At 45.9% G+C, this 16,707-nt stretch overlaps 1 protein-coding gene across 2 annotated transcripts in view; it reads left to right on the plus strand.

The window, feature by feature from the left end:
- Positions 1–16,288, plus strand: part of Proser2 (proline and serine rich 2) — a 31,551-nt gene extending 15,263 nt beyond the window's left edge. For both annotated transcript variants that reach the window (XM_034511032.2, XM_076939455.1), the window contains exons 2-4: positions 2,869–3,089; positions 11,480–11,732; positions 13,288–16,288. In XM_034511032.2, the coding sequence (XP_034366923.1) occupies positions 2,952–3,089; positions 11,480–11,732; positions 13,288–14,312 (1,416 nt within the window). In that variant the 5' untranslated portion in view covers positions 2,869–2,951 and the 3' untranslated portion in view covers positions 14,313–16,288. The remainder of the gene's footprint in view (positions 1–2,868; positions 3,090–11,479; positions 11,733–13,287) is intronic.
- The last annotated feature ends 419 nt before the right edge of the window (positions 16,289–16,707 follow it).

Raw genomic sequence — 16,707 nt, forward strand, 5'->3', positions numbered from 1 at the left:
ACTCATTTAGTGTTTAGGGTGCTGGGCTAGGTCTTCTGCTAAGAAAGTCAGAAAATGAACTACCTTACAAGGTCACATTTTCTTTGTTTGACTTTTCAAGACAGATTTCTCTGAGTAGTCCTGGCTGGCCAGGGACTCACGCTGTACATGTTGCTGGACTTAAACTCAGAGACTTGTCTGCAAGTAAAGGCATGTGTCACCATGCCTGGTTCGGCACTTTAAAAAAAAAATGTATGTGTGTGTGTGTGTGTGTGTGTGTGTGTGTGTGTGTGTGTATTCATGCACGAGCGACATTTTTAAAAAAGTATTTATTTTTATTTTTATTTATCTGTGTATTTGTGTGTGCCTATGTTTCTGTGAACAGTGTGTACAAGGGTCCACAAAGGCCAGAGGTCATTGTAATCTCTGGAACTAGAGTTTAACCAGTTGTAAGCCACCTGATGTTGGTGCCAGGAACCAAACCTAGTTTCAGCAGAAGAGCAGTAAGTGCTCTTAACTGTGGGTGCTTTTTTTCCTGGGAGTAATAGGGACATGACCTCCTTCCTAGGGTCACCTTCCAGTATTTTCCACCTTCCGTAGAACTTGCAGTATCATTGGGCCTCAGACACCCTTCAGGCTTAGAGATGTCAATCATGCTTCCGACCATCTGAGCTCTGGTCCCCAAGTGCAGTGACCTGGAGAAGGAGCCTGTTTTGTGGTGGCTAAGGCAGGTAGGCCAGGAAACCCTAAGAGAAGATGTACCAGAGCCTAAGCGTGGAGACCCTCAGAGGGAAAAAAAAAAAGATGCCAGACTTATTTCACCAAGTCCCAGAAATGGTGTCATTTTTAATGCTTCCATTCCTTCATAAAAATCATTCAGACGTGATGGGCGCATGACTCTAATCCCAGCACTCAGGAGGCAGAGGTAGATGGATCTCCATGAGTTTGAAGCCAGCCTGGTCTACATAACAAGCTATAGGCCAACTGGGCCTGCATAGTAAAACCCTTTCTCAAAAATATTTATATGTTCTCATGGCGTGTGTGTGTGTGTGAGTGTGTGCACGTACGTGCTCCCACGCACGCATCCGCTCATGTAGATGGATATACAGGCTAATTGCATTTCCTAGCCATTGTGACTAGATCAATGACTATCGGCAGTGCTGACATCACTGCAGCAGGTTCTAAATCCTTTGGGTGTTTGCCTAGAAGTGGTCCATCTGGGCCACACGGGAGGAAATATTGATTTTAGTTTTTTGAGAACCGCCCCCCCCCTACTGTTTCCCAAGGTAAGTTTAGCCTCTGACCTACAGTGGATAAAGGTCCCTCTTTCTCCTCTTTGCCAGCGTGTGTTGTCATTTGTTTTCTGGGTGACCGCTGTTCCGACTGGCATGAGATAGAATCTCACTATGGTTTTAATTTTCATTCCCTTGACAGCTAAGGGTGTTGAACATGTCTAAAAATATTTATTGACCATTGTATCTCTTCTTCTTGGGAGACCTGTGCAGTTACATAGCTCAGTGGGCTTTTTGTTGTTGTTGTTTGTTTTTATTTTTGTTTTTTTGTTTGGTTGGTTGTTTTTTGTTTGTTTGTTTGTTTGTTTGTTTTTGTTTGTTTTTGGATTGGGTGTATCATTCTGTTTAGCTTTCTGAATAGCTTTTCATTTGTTTGTTGTTTGAGACCAGGCCTGACTCTAGCCGTGGCTGGCCTGGAACTCACTGTGCAAACCGGGCTGATCTCAAACTCAGAGATCCACCTGACTCTGTCTCCAGAGTGCTGGGATTAAAGGCATGTGTCACTATGCCTAATTTGTTGAGTATTTTGAGGTGGTTATCTAGATGTTAATCCTCTGTTATCTATAGGATATTATCTATAGGATATTAATCTTATAGCTAGCAACAGTTGTCTCCAATTCTGTGGGTTCTCTCTCTCTCTCTCTGATCCCGACCCTGTTTCCTTTGCTGAGCAGAAGACTTTCATTTCAGGATTCCACTTGTCACCTGTTGACTAGAATCCTGTTCAGAAAGTTCTTAGTGATACCTGTTTTAAAATGTCTCCTCCCAGCTTCAGAGTTTTGGGGTCTTACATGAAGGTCTCTGGTCCACTCAGGGTTATTGTTCATGCGGGGTCAGAGAGAAGGCTCTCGTTCCAGTTTCCTGTGTGTGGATATTTAGTTTTCCCAGCACTGTCTGTTAAAGAAGAATGTCTTCTCTGCAGTAGATAAAGTTGGCGTTTTTCTCAAAACTCACTGGGTTTATGTTTGGGTCTTACATACTGTCCAATTGATCTCCATGTCTATTTTTGTGTCAATATCATATTGGCTTTGTAACATGATTTGGAATCAGGTATGGTGATACATTCAGCATTATTAATTGTGGGGATGGGCTATGTATGCAGGTGTGGAGGCCAGAGGACATTGGGTGTCCTGTTCTATCACCTATCATAGACAGATTCTTCCTGAACTTGGGCCACCAAGCCCCAGTGATCGTCACCCTGTTTCCCCCTGACCCTCAACACAGACACCATTGCACTAGGGTTACAAGTGTCTGGCTTTTTTTTTTTTTTTTTTTTTTTTTTTTTTACTTAGTGCCAGAGTTTCAAACTCAAGCCCTCTTACCCACGGAGCCTTCTCTCTCGGCCCAACATATCCTCATTTGCTTATCTGAACTATTCTGTGTTTTTAGATGCAATGTAAGATTTTTTTTTTCTATTTCTGTTTTTTAAAATGGCATTGGAATTTTGATGAGATTGCATCGAATCTGTAGATTGCTTTGGGTAAGACAGCCATTTTCAGCGCTAACTCTTCTGGTCCCTGAGTGTGGGACTGACCTCCTACTTTAGAGTGATCAAGGTTCTGGTTGCTAACTCCTGCTATGTGTTTTATCTCCCTAGAACACCCCCTCCCCTGCCTCAGAATGGGACCCTGGCTCCTATCCTGTTTCCTGTGAGCTAGCCAGTGACAGCTTTGTGTGGGGATGCCTGGGAACCAGCAGAAACCAGAGTCTTTGGAGATGGATTCTGACACGTCACCCAGCTGCAGGCTCAGCGACTTGAGCAGGGGCGGCAGTCTGGAGAGCCGGAGCAGCAGCTCTCGGTCCAGAAGTTTCACTATGGTGAGTGGTTGCTTTCTTTAAAGCTTTTAGATGCTTTGGTTGGTTTGGCCCCACCCTTCCTTCACCCCTGAGGAGTAGCTTACGAAGCCCTGTTGGATGTCTTGGAATACTTCTCTGTGAACTGGCATTTTCTTTGTAATCACTGTAAATTCTGCACGTGGTGGTGGCAATGGAGGGACTCTCTGGCCACAGATGATAACTTACGGCAGCTTAGCCCCAGAAAGCACTATGCCTGAAGGCACTGATAACCCAGGCGGGGGCAGGGGAGCCATCCCATAGGATAAAGATGCCTCACTTTCAGACAGACTTGAGGACTTTACAAAGCTTGTGCTTTCCGATGCAGACTCTTACATGGTGCTAACAAACCCGGGGATGTTAGGTCTTTTGAAAGATTTGTTTGTTTTCAGATTCCTCGCCCCCTTGCCCCCTTCCCCCCCAACCCCAGAAGTGCTTCCAAAAGAAATCTTGGGATAGTAGGCCACCTGTTCTCAACCTGATTTGGGCAGCAGGCTTACTAAGCCACTTCATGACATGACGCATCCCATGTCCATCCCCTCTGGAAGCAAAGCCACATTTTATAGTCTTGAGTTTTGACTTTTTTTTTTTTTTTTTTTTTTTTTTTTTTTTTGAGATGGGGGTTTCTCTGTATAACAGCCCTGGCTACCCTGGAACTTGCTTTGTAAACCAGGCTGGGCTTGAACTCTCAGAGATCTTCCTGGCTCTGCCTCCCGAGTGCTGGGATTGAAAGCATGTGCCACCGTGGCCACCTTGAGTTCTTATTCTTGATGTGTTTTTAAAGCCTAATCTGCCAAGGACATATTGGAGCATCCGTTAGAAAATGATGGGCTTTTGGAAGGTTGGAAAGAGTAGAGAGGTCTTCATAGAGTTGATTCCTAAGGAATTTACCCTTAATCTATGTCCAGTTCTTTGAGGGTTCAGGGCACTCCACAGTTCCTGATCATTTTCCCCTGTGACTTGGGCAAAAACAGCCATCCAGATTCTCTGGCAAGGTTTTAAAATTTAATACTCAGTGAGCTCTCATGAATCCCCGCCCCCCCCCCAACTCCCAAAACGAATGGACTTTATGTCCTACAGTCACTGATCTGCCCAGTTGCATGCCCCTTAGTCACAGAGCAAGGACGGAGGGCTGTTGGGCTGTGGGGGACTGCTCTTCTCGGGGTGACATTAAGCACAAATTTACATAATGTCCCAGGATTTTGATAAGCCGTTTGCTTTGTGATTTCTAGAGGAAAGACGGGATATGCAGACCGGTTAGTAAGTGTCCCTGGGCTGCCTTCTTCCCTGAACCAGACCAGAAACTATTCCGGTCTAGTGAGCTATTTGAAGACATGGGTAGCGAGCTTCTATTTAATTCATTAGACATTATTAAAATGCTTATTATGCACAAGAGCTGAATGGAACTTGATTTTATTCAAGATCACATCAAGATGTGCGGGGAGCTGGGGTGGCGTGGCACAGCCTCTAAGGCTCTCCGAACATCAGACAAACAGGAGATCAAGGGCTCTGTGGCCAGTTTAAAGTTTAAAGCCACCGAACCCCAGCTTATAAGCCTTTGAAGCTATTCTCTGTCAGTTCTGTAATCAAAACTGTACACAGACCTCGTTCTTTGCTGGTTTGTTTGTGTCCCTTTCTTGACAGATGTACAGGTTGAAGTTAGCCACAGCAAAAAAAAAGAAAAAAAAATTACAACAGTGTCTAGTTAGAAATAAGCATAATTAAACCCTTGTTCTCCCGTAGGGAAATACCATGTGTGCTTCCAGTGGCTCTGCCTAGGTTGGCCAGAGACAGCACAGCATTTAAGCTGCGAGGCATCCCTCTGCCTTGATCCTGTTTTGGCATCAGTTTACATAATTAAATCAGTGAAGCATTGCTCAACTGTCAAGCAGGCCTTTGGTTTCTTGAGAACATGTGATCTGGCTGGAGAGATGGCTCAGTGGTTAAAGACACTGACTGCTCTTCCAGGGGATTGGGTCCAGTTCCCAGCACCCACCTGGCAGCTCACAGCTATCTGTAACTCTTGTTTTAGGGGATCCAACACCCATTTCTGACATCCTAGGCACTAGGCATATGGTGTGAGTGCAGATAAAACAGCCATACACATAAAATAAAAATAAATCTTTAAAAAAAATCGATCACCAAATCAGAACCCACCAAGACAAAGTATCCGCGGCTGCCGACCTGGGGACAATCAGTGAAGAGTCTTGGTTCAGGTCTTCTTTCACAGCATTTGTTTGGTCACCTCTGCTTGCTTTGCCTGCTTGTGAATGAGTCTTGCCATGCAGCCCAGGCTGGCATAGACTTGACTACACATAGCCCATCCTGGCCTCAAACTTGCCACGATCCTCCTGCTTCAGCCCAAGTGCCGGGATCACAGGTGCCACCCCACCAGGCTCTGGTTGTCCTCATTTTTACAATATGTATTTTCTTTTCTTTGGTCTTTCTGGTCCCTTTGTGCATTCTTCAGGTTGTAATCCAACTAAATGTTTTTTTCTTGGGGTGGGGGGGGGGAAGAAAAGCCTAATTTAATTATAGGAGTAAAAGCCAGGTGTCTTTAAGGTAGATTTTAGAATGTGTGTCTTAAACCTTCTCAGGTCTTAGTTCGACTAAAGGTTTGGATCTTTTCCTCTCTCTAGTATCCTTCTGCTTGCCCACTCCAAACACGCTTGTTCCTAATGGGTTCTAACATAGTCTTATCTGTATTATTGACTTTGTTAGTATTATCAACATTCAGTTAGAGTGTGTCGTACGCTGGGGAGCGGGCTCAGTGAGTGGGTGCTTGTGAAGTGTCAGGACCCGGGATCACATCCCTGGAACCTCTGTAAAGCCACATACAGTAGTGTGCACCTGCAATCTCAGTATTCCCACTGAGTGATGCAAGGCACAAATGGGTAGAACCTTGGAAGATCAAGGACCAGTCAGCCTGGCATACACAGAAGCAAACAAGAGACCAAAACAAGAAAGAGAGCGGATATGCCTGTCATGGCACGTGCATGCTTACACTCACATATGTGTGACTGCATACACACATACATACACACACAAGAAAAGTTTGTCATCTACCTTTTAAAAAATTACTCTAGGGGTAGGACTTGGTGACACTTGCCTTTAGTCCCAGCACTCAGGAGGCAGAGTCAGGTGGATCTCTGAATTCAAGGCTAGCCTGGTTTACAGAGTGAGTTCCAAGACAACCTAGGCTACACAGAGAAACCCTGTCTCAAAAAACAAACAAACAAACAAATAAAACATTTATAAAAAAAAAGGTTTTTGTAAAAAACAAACAACAAACTCTCCTGTCAGCATATAACCTTCCTTATTAATGCAGACAAACTTACTTTTTAAAATAATTCAGTCTCAATAAATAAGACATTTATGTTTGTCTTCATTTCCTTGCATACTGTGTGTGTGTGTTAGCACTGCTATAAAAAGCAAGGGGTGGAGTTTCTTTTAAAAATGAAAAAAATAGATCTGCTGTGTGATCAAATGGCATCCTGCATTTTTATGTTATGGTGACAGCATTCACAATTACTAAGAAATGCAAGGGCCAAGCATAGTGGTGTGTGCCTCTAATCCCAGGACTTGAGCCTGAGGCAGAGGTGATCATGAGTTTGAGGCCAGACTGTGTGAATCCAAACCTGCTATACATGATGAGAGCCTGTCTCCAGACACAGAAAAAAAAAAAAGACATGGAAACAAGCTAAGTGCCCATCCACACAGTGGGATGGATGCTACTCGGCCATAAAATCCTGTCACTTGCAGCAATGTGGATGGAGCCAGATGCAGACCATTGCACTTAGTGAAATAAGCCAGACTCAGAAAGCCAAGAGCCACATGATCGCACTGACCTACAGAATCTTACATACTTGGTCTTGGGTCTGGAGAGATGAATTAGCAGCTAAGAACCCTGGCTGTTCTTGCAGAGGGCCCACATCCGGTTCCCAGCACCCACATGGCAGGTCACAACCATCTGTAACTCCAGTCCCAGGGAATCCTACAATCCTTGAGGCCTCTCCATGGGCACTAGACATGTGCATGGTGCAGAGACACACTTGCAGGCAAAACAACCATTTACATAAAGTAAAAGAAAAGGAAGACAGTTTTTGAAAAAACAAGTTGACCTCATAGATGTTGCAGGCAGAATTGTGGTAACCGGAAGCTAGGTAGGGTAGTAATGGGGAGAGATGTATCAGTGGTACTAGGTCACAGCCAGCTAGAAAACAAGAACAAAGTTCTGGTGTGTTATTTTACAGCTGACTACTGACAGCAACAGTGTACACTGCAATTGTGAAAACTTGGAAGAAAAGATTTTGAACGTTTTCACCATAGTGAAAGATGTTAAAAGATGTGTCTATCTGGCTGAGTGTGGTGTCACATGGGACCCCACAAATATACACAATTTTTATGTTTCGTGTGTCAGTTAAAGTGAATGGTTTCTGTGAGTGTCCAGAGATCACCAGTCAATTCTAGAACATTTTCATCTCTTCCAGAGAAATCCTGTCGCCTCCCATGCCCGGCTCCACACCCCTGGCCCTAACTTCCTTTCAGACTCTGGATGTATCTCAATGCCATGCCTCTCCCTGCCCAGCTTCTCTCTCAGGACCAAGAATTCTTCCTTTTACACCCCTGTCGGAGGCAATGTTCAGCGTCTCCCCAGAATAGGAGAAGTAGACAGGAACCATCTTGGCCTAGTACCAAGTGCCCCGCTTTCTGGTACACTTTGCTCCACTGCCTAGCCTTGTCCTCCTTCCTCTCTCAGGCATGCACAGAGTCCAGGTTCACTGGGAGAAAGCTTCAAGTCTTAGAAGTGAGGCAACATACTAAATCCACAGCATGCTTGACTTGCAGGGTCCAGGTCTCCAGGCCAGTCTGATTACAAAGCAAGCATGCCATTCCCTCAGCCCCTACCCTAGAGAGAATGCAAGGGTCTGAGTGACGGGAGGGGGGGGAGGTCTTGTCTCTGAGCAGATCGGCTGGAGCCGATTTGTAACTCAGGTTGTGTGATTTACAGAAGAAAAAGAGAGAGCTGAAGAACTCCCAGGTATATTGCACAAGATGCATGCAGCCTCTTTGCGAGATCTGTCAGTACTTGCTAGAATAGGATTAGGCAGGGCAAAAGAGAAGGCAAGCAAAGCTCTTAGTTTCACTAGGCTTGGCCCCTTGGTGAAGTAGTTGTAAGACCCTTGGGAAGGCATGCCAGGCCTTTCTATACAGACTCGAGCAGGCGTGTGGGACGCGTCCTCCTAAGCCAGATGCCGCCTTGCACTGGGACTGATTGCTTTCAGGTTGGATTAGATGTGGGTCTTATCGTCCATCCTTTTGTTCTTTGGTGTATACGAGTGTTTTGCCTGTGTGTGTGTTTGTACGGCACATATGTGCCTGCTGCTTATGAAGGTCAGGAGGATGAATTGGATCCCCTGGAACTAGACTTACAAATGCCTTCGAGCCACCATGTGGGTGCTGGGAATCAAACCCAGGTCCTCTGCAAGAACAAGTGCTCTTAACCACTGAGCTGTCTCTCCAGTCCCCTTAGAGTCCTTTCTGAATGTGTCCTCTTCTTGTAGGAAATTGCAATGTGTCTTAACCTGAGGGTCCATTTTAGGACCTTGCTTTTGAACCTTTTATGTTAATTTATTTTATAGAGCTGAGGTTAGAACTCAGGGCCTTGAACATCCTAGGCAAGTTCTCTATCCTTGAGCTAGACTGTGAGCCAGGCCAGTGCAATTTCAGTGCTACTGTATAACCAAGGAGAATGATTCCCAACTGAAGTAGACTCATGCATATGGCTGGAGAAAGAATCGTGGTTCTAGTGCACACTGCTCTTGCAGGGAGGGCTGGGTGTTGGTATGGTTTTTTTGTTTGGTTGGTTCATCATCATCATCATCATCATCACCATCACCATCATCATCATCATCATTTATTTTATTGAGTTCTTATACCTCTCCCTCCCTTCCAACCCATATTCCACTGCGATCCCTTTCAATTTCTCAATGCTAGGTAGCAGAGAAAGAGGTTAGAGGGGAAAGGGGCCATAGACCTCTCCCAGCCAACAAAATGGGCTACTTCCTGCAAATTAGGGCTCTCAGGTTCCTTGGGGGCAAGTCCATCATCATCATCATCATCAGGATATCTCCAACTTCTCCTTCTTGTCTCTTTGCTCTTGAGTACTTGACAAATGGCAGCAACATCAGACAGGAGCAGAAGGGGATGGCCATCTTCTTCTGAGGCCTCTCGTCCCTCCTGGGCTCTGGCATCTATTCCTTCCCCATGTCTCCAGAATTAAACTGTCTGCAGTTGGCAGAAATCATGCACCTCCTAGAGCATGAGACAATTATAGTTGATGGCTGTGGACAAACAGCCCCATGTCCCACACCTAGGATTAAAACAAAACATATCCACATAACATAGTTAGGTTTAAAAACAAAAAGCAAATTATCACTATATCTGGGTAGATATATCAGTCCTCTGCATTCACAGCAGGTAGCTCACAGCTGCCTGCAACTATAGCTACAGGGGATACAGCATTCTCTTCTGGCCTCAAAGGACTCTGCACTCATGCTCACACATGCCCCCAAACACACACACACACACACACACACACACACTCACACACATACACATGCCCCCAAACACACACACACTCACACACATACACATGCCCCCAAACACACACACACACTCCACACACATACACTCACACATGCCCCCAAACACACACACACTCACACATACACACACACATATACACTCACACACATACACTCACACATGCCCCCAAATACACACACACACACACACACATCATTAAAAATAAAAATACTTTCAGAGTCATACATCACCCCACTGAAATACCCTGCATCAAGGTCACAGTAGGGAGAGAGCATTCATTTATTTCTCTAGACTTTGTGTTTCAGCAGTGGCGGTCCAACACTTGTGTAATGTTATCTCTGTCATGGCACCCTAACAAAATCTATAACAGGTAAAACTTAACTAGAGGGATCTTTATTATGCCAGGGGCCCTGATGATTCCAGACTTGCAAGGCTTGAGCTGAGACAGTGCATGAGCTGGGCTTGGTGGCACATGCCTTTAATCCAGCACTTAGGAGGGAAGTGGAGGCAGGAAGATGTCTGTGAGTTCAAGGTCAGCCTGGTCTACATAACAAGTTTCAGGATAGCTACACAGAGAGACCTTGTCGAAAGGGAGAAAATAAAAAAGACAAGAAGGATAGGAACTGTCATACAGTGGCTGGGGGTGGTGTGTGTGGGAAGTGGGGACCAGGCAGTCCAGCAAAAGTAAGGAGTGGGGTGAAGAGGAGAAGGAAGGCCATGCGTTATGACACTCAGGTGTCCCCACCAGTGTGTGTGTGTGTGTGTGTGTGTGTGTGTGTGTGTGTGTGTGTGGTTTTATTTTATCTTATTTTATGTATGTAAGTGTTTTGCCTGCATGTATGTCTGTGCATCACTGAGGTCAGAAAAGGGCATCAGCTCCCCCAGAACTAAAGTTCTAGATGGTTATGAGCCGCCATGTTGGTACTAGGAACCAAACTTAGGTCCTCTACAATACTAAAAAGTGTCCTTAACTACTGAGCCTTCTCCCCTGCGACATACACACATATGTACATATGTGTGAGAACACCCTTTTAATGACAGAATGACTACTCCTGGGTTTCTTAGACACCGTATGTTTTAAGCATCAGAAGGTCAAAATGGCACCTGACATTTTGGTTAAAATAGCTCCTGTGGGATGCAAGAAAACATGCGTGCCTTCATATATCCAGGTGATTCTTAAGTGTAAAGTCTAATGGAAATGAAAAGTCTGGGTGTTCAGTAGCTATGGTGCAAGAGAACATTATGTGAGGAACCAATTCTGCTTTTCAGAAAACTCACAAATCCCCTCTTCCTGTAGCCACTACTCCCATATCATTAGTTCTCACGACTCTGTCTTAAAAATATAGACTGACATCCACGTGGCAACTTAAAGTTCTCTGTATCTCTGGTTCCAGGAAACCCAGCACACACAGCGCACAGCCATATCTGCAGGGAAAACACTCACACCATAAGCATAAAATTAAAAAAGAAATATTTTTTTTCAAAGAAATCTCCTTTGATAGTATGGAGACAGATGGTTTGGAGCTCCCGGTTGTACATGCTCTGTTGTACTGAGCGCTGGCGACTCCCTGCTAGAGCTCATGATGGTGGGAAGGACTAGGGCTTCTGCATCTCTTGACGATATCTTTTTTTCATGAGGTACAACAGTGAAGGACTTACAGGCCACTTGTCAGTGGGGTGGGATAACCCAAACGGCAGGGACCTTCTAGGATACAGGGAATCAACTCCTACTTTTCATGACTTTCTCTTTGCTGACGTCACTGCAGGATGACGAGAGCCTGAAGCACCTCACACATGAGGAAAAGGATGTCATCCTGTTCTTTGAAGAGACTCTCGATTCCCTGGAATACGACTTTGACGAGCCAGCCCTGTGTGACAGTGGCATTCACTGCTACTCTCCACAGTCTCTGGAAGAGAGCCCTTCCAGCCACTCAGAGCCCGAAGATGTCATCGATTTAGTACAGCCAGCTCCTGTGTCTGGGGAAGCTGAGAGCCTTCCAGGTGTGCCTCAAGTAACAGGTGAGCAGTGGCACACAGGTCCCGGCACCTTTGACTTGGTTTGGTGGCGCACTCCAGACATGTTCCCACTTCCTGCTCCGTTTCCCTGTGCTGGTCCATACAGACACTCTTAAAGCTTTCTATCTTCTAGAAGGGAGGCTCTGCAGCAAGAGAACTCTGAAAGGAAGGGAGAGAGAGAGGGAGGGAGGGAGGGAAGGAGGAAGAGTAGGAGAGAGGGTGGGAGGGAGGAAGAGAGGGAGGGGGAAAAGAGGGAAGAAAGACCAAGCAAGCATATAGGTGTATGTGTGTTTTGTGTTGGGGGGGGGCACTTGATTTGTGCTGCAAGAATATATCCCATTTCTAACACATGGCTCTCTGAGGCAGTCAAAAATGGGCAGAGAAGGTTCGAGTTGGCACTGAGCAGTGGCAACCAAGAGATAAGCTTATGCCCATTGAGTTATGAGGTAGAACCGGAAGGAAATGGTCAGTGAAATTTTCTTACAGCCTTTATTTGCTGATGGGAACTTATATTAAAGACAAGGGGAGGAGACACCTAGGACATGCAGGACAAGAAAGGAGAGAGAAAATACTTGTGCACACACAGACTGTCAACACTGGTGTTCATCATAAGCTTCTGGGAGACAGGGGTGTACTGTGAGATAAGGTGTCGCTGTACAGCCGGGGCTGGCCTGGAGCTTGCTGGGTAGCCCAGCCTGACACTTAGTCCTCTGTGTCTGCCTCTCAAGTGCTGACATCACAGTGTATACCACCAGCCTTAGCTTACACGCATCTTCTCTTGAAGCATTACTCAGAATCTGACATGGCACGGATTCCATATAAAAAGAGAGCATGGTTTGCAGCCAGCCCTTGAGGGAAGAAACACTGAATTTTGCATTTCTATTGCGCTTCTCCACTGAAGCATAGTTCCGAAGGTAATTCGAACTTGCTGATCCCTTAAAAAGATTAGATCACATAATCACACCAAAGAAAACAGGTTTGGAAAATTTAGCACTTGTGCACAGCAGTTCTGGTTCTCTAACCTATTTTTTATAGCTCTTCTGATTGGTTCTTTTGTTTTGTTTTGTTGTTTTTTTGAGGCAAGGTTTTTATATAATCTTGGTTGTTCTGGAACTCACTGTGTAGACCAGGCTGGTCTTGAACTCACAGCGATCCACCTGCTTCTGCCTCTTACGCACTAGGATTCAAAGTGGGCACCCCTATCTTCCACTCAGTGTCACCTTTGTACAATCCCCTGATGAGGTGGCTGGGGGGTGGGGGGGGAATGCCCACAAGGTGATCTATCCTCAGAAGCATACCTTTCCAGACTGCTTCCTAACTGGATGTTTCTGGCTCTAGATAGTCACCGCCCTGTCAGGAATCTGTCGGTTCTGAACGTATGGACCTGAGAATGATGGACTGCCTCTTCTGTAGTCCATGCATCCGGACGAGTGTTTTGATTAGACATTGTAGAGGTTCATAGTATGTCCCACTGTGGCTCTCTGGAGTAGCGTGGGCAGAAACATGCATCTAACTTTTATTGGGGCAAAAACTTATGAAGTCTCTCTTCTCCTTTCAGGGGCCCCATCTGTTGCAAAACAGGGCACTCCACTTCTTGAAGGTGGGAAACAAGCCGCTGAGAATTCCCTGCCCCCACCAGACTCCAGGGGTCCCGAGGTGTTTCCTCTGCCACCCTCTCTACCGGTCCCTGCTCCCTCTGCGCCACGAAAGGAGCCGATGTCCCCCTCTCCTCCAGCAGAGCATCCCAAACTGCCCCGTTCCGTGCCCACTCCTCTGGTGATTGCTCAGAAAATTTCTGAGAAGTTGGCAGGAAATGAAGCCCTGTCCCCCACATCCCCCTCAAAAGAAGGCAGGCCTGGGGAATGGAGGACGCCGACTTCTGTAGCCTCTCGAAACGGGGACCATGTCGGCGTGTGGCACCGACACACTGCCCAGCCAGCACCCAAGGTCCATCGCTTCCCCAGCAACATAAGCGTGACCAACAGCGCGGGCAAGGACTTCAACAAGACCATCTCCAAGGCGGCTGTCAATGTGCAGGAGCGCAAGGCCCAGGTCCTGGCCAACATCAATGGCATGTCCTTTATTGCTGCAGGTGACACATCATCGGAAGAGCGGTGGCAGAAGGCAGAGGAGCAGAGGAGTGGCTCTGCAGATGGAGCACGCACCCTGGGCAGAGCGGGCATGGCTGGCGAGCCTGGGGCTCTGCGTGCAGGAGTCCCGGCCAGAGCGCAGCAGTCCCGGGCTGTGCAGACGGAGCAGCCTCCGGCGCTGGCCAATGGCTTTCAGAGCGTGCACGAGGCCCTGCGCTGCGAGCCTAGTTCCTTCGTCCCCACCAGCAAGACCATCACCTTCCGGCCAGACCCCGCTGTGACCGGCAAGCTGGCGCGCCAGAATGCTAGCCGCAGCCTGTACGAACCGCGCCCGGACGGCAGCCAGGATGCCCGCAAGCGCACGGGCTCGCTTCCCCGGGCGGTGGGCTTCCGGCCGCAGGGCATCACAGTGCAGTTCTCTGGCCGAGGCTCCACCGAGGAAGCTCGGCGCGAGGCTCTGCGCAAACTCGGGCTACTGAAGGAGAACTTGTGAGGGCCGTGGATGGGACTGCTGGAGTGGCCCGGGTAGAACATGTATGTCCGCACTGGGGTGTCCCGTTCTGCAAGCACAGGAACTGGGTGGCACGAAGCTTCTGCCTCAGTCCCAGTGCAATGTGGAGTCAGTCAAGAAGCCAGCAAAGCAAGGACCCCAGTCCAACCGCGCTCCCCAGTTATCCCTTTTCTTTTCCGGGGTCCCAGAATAACTTTAGGACCTATGGGCTTCCATGACTGCAGATGCCCCATGACTTACATTTGGGAAGACCACCTTGGCTTGAGTGGGTCCAGACTCTCTGATCCGGCTTTTATCCTACCGGCCGGACTTGAAAGCCAGTGTAACTCTCTGATGCTCAGGATTCCCTCTCCTCTTGGAAAATAAAAAAAGAAATGCTTGTTAAATTTTTATAGTGTCATTATACACTTTGAGGTCTAATTGTTGTGTGTTTGTTTTTGAAGGGTGGAAGTTGGCACCTTACCAATCAAGGTTTGTTTATTGACATAATTTTGTTTGCCCCATTTTCGTAACTGAAAATCTAAATGAACCTGTTAGGGTAGGATTTGCTGTAATTTTGAATTGCGAGAGTGAAAAAAAAATGAGTCAAGTTTGGAAAAGGTGGTAATTTTGAGAAAGCAAGTCTCATTTGACTCTAAAAGTCCGCTCCTGGGATGTGTGGATGAGTCTGGCGTGTGTACACACACACACACACACACACACACACACACACACGCCTATTCTAAGGCGCACACGAGTATCAGGAGTCTGTGTATGCACATTCGTTGTTACTTAAGTATCTACTTCTGAAGACACCGTTATCTAACTACAGGATATGAGCGCTTCCTTTTCTCTGACAGACACCTCAGCTTTGAGATGAGACACTAAGAATTCTTCCTATTATGGAAGTTGGCTAAGGACACAGGAGCCCCGAGTACTTTTTCCGTAACAGTAAGCTCCGTTCCCAATTAAAGCAATATTTCCTGATTTCAAATAAGCAAGACAGTTCCTGTGTTTACTTAACATTCTTTAGAATTTAAAGGAAAATTAAAATCTTTGTCACCTCACTAGCTCTGTATGACAAAGTAACTAGGAAAACGAAAGAAAATTATCTGATTGGTTATGTTCCAGGAGCCCTGTCTCAGGGTTGATTTGAAGGAGAACACGAAACTCAGTTATATAGCATGGAGTTTTCTCCCAGATTTTGTCTAAGAGTTGTGGCCACAATGTTATTATCAAAACCATTTAAGGCTGGAGTCTCAAACTTCTAAAAATAGCTAGGGAAGGGCTGGCCTGAGAGCCACACCCTTCTGCCTGTGGGTCCTCAGCAGCACTCCCTGTAAGAGTGCATTGCTTTTCCTGTTGAGTATTACTGAGACTCCGACTTCTAGTGAGCTGTGAAGGACACATTCCTGGTTCTCCACTTAGCTCATAAGTGAATGAATGACTAGGTTTTATTTCTTTGGAACCAAGGTCTAACAACTTGTTCAGTTCTTGTTCTTCCGAAGTCAGCTCAAACATTTTAAAAATCTTAAAGAGGGTCTTTAAACTTTTCCAAGTGTTTTTAATTTTGTTCTTACTTATGATGAGTTTCCGGAGGGGATCCAGGATGTTCCTTCTGACAAAGTGAGATGCCATACGCAGTGTTTAATAACTGAAGGTCTCCATTCAGCTGTCACAGATCCTTTATAGACAATTATTTCTTTCTACCCTTTTCTATGATCTTATTGTGAGTAGACTGAGTTTGACTGTATATTAATATATTCTCATAATTCCATTTTGGAAAACAAAATTTTATCTTACCTATAAGCTACTGTATTATGTTATGCACGATATTATTTCCCTTTAAAGGGTTATATCTTTTTCTATTATTTATTCATATTTTCTCTCTGTTTAATCTATAATTATACTGACTGTTACTTTAGTTGTTACTTATGTCCAAAGCCCTAATTAAAGTCCCATTTTTGTGAGTGATGAGGCCCCTGCTGTGTGTCTTGTCTGCTGAAAAGCATTAGTTTCCGTGCTGTAGTTATGTGACACGGCATTCTTAAATGACATCTTGTTCCCAGTACCGAAGGATCATATTTCAAAGCAAGTTTGACATGAAAAGGAAAGGTGGATCTGAGGTCCCGGGTTCTCTTCAGGTAACATTTAAACAGCAATTCATTTTTAGGAAACTCTATACTATGTAAAATTTAGAAAATCATCACCACCAACAACAACAATTTCTCTTTTGCTTTTAGGAACCTTCCTTTATACAGATGTCCAAGCTAGAGTCTTGCAAGTCAAAGTCCTACCTAGCAATCCCCGGAGGGAAGCATCTGCTTCCGTTCTTGCCTCCCCTCTACCACATCATGGGCCCTACCTAGTGTGCACGCTTTGAGCTTTGCTTTCTTCC

This window comes from Arvicanthis niloticus, chromosome 8 (assembly GCF_011762505.2).
Source record: "Arvicanthis niloticus isolate mArvNil1 chromosome 8, mArvNil1.pat.X, whole genome shotgun sequence".
In the NCBI taxonomy this organism is placed as follows: Eukaryota; Metazoa; Chordata; class Mammalia; order Rodentia; family Muridae; genus Arvicanthis; species Arvicanthis niloticus.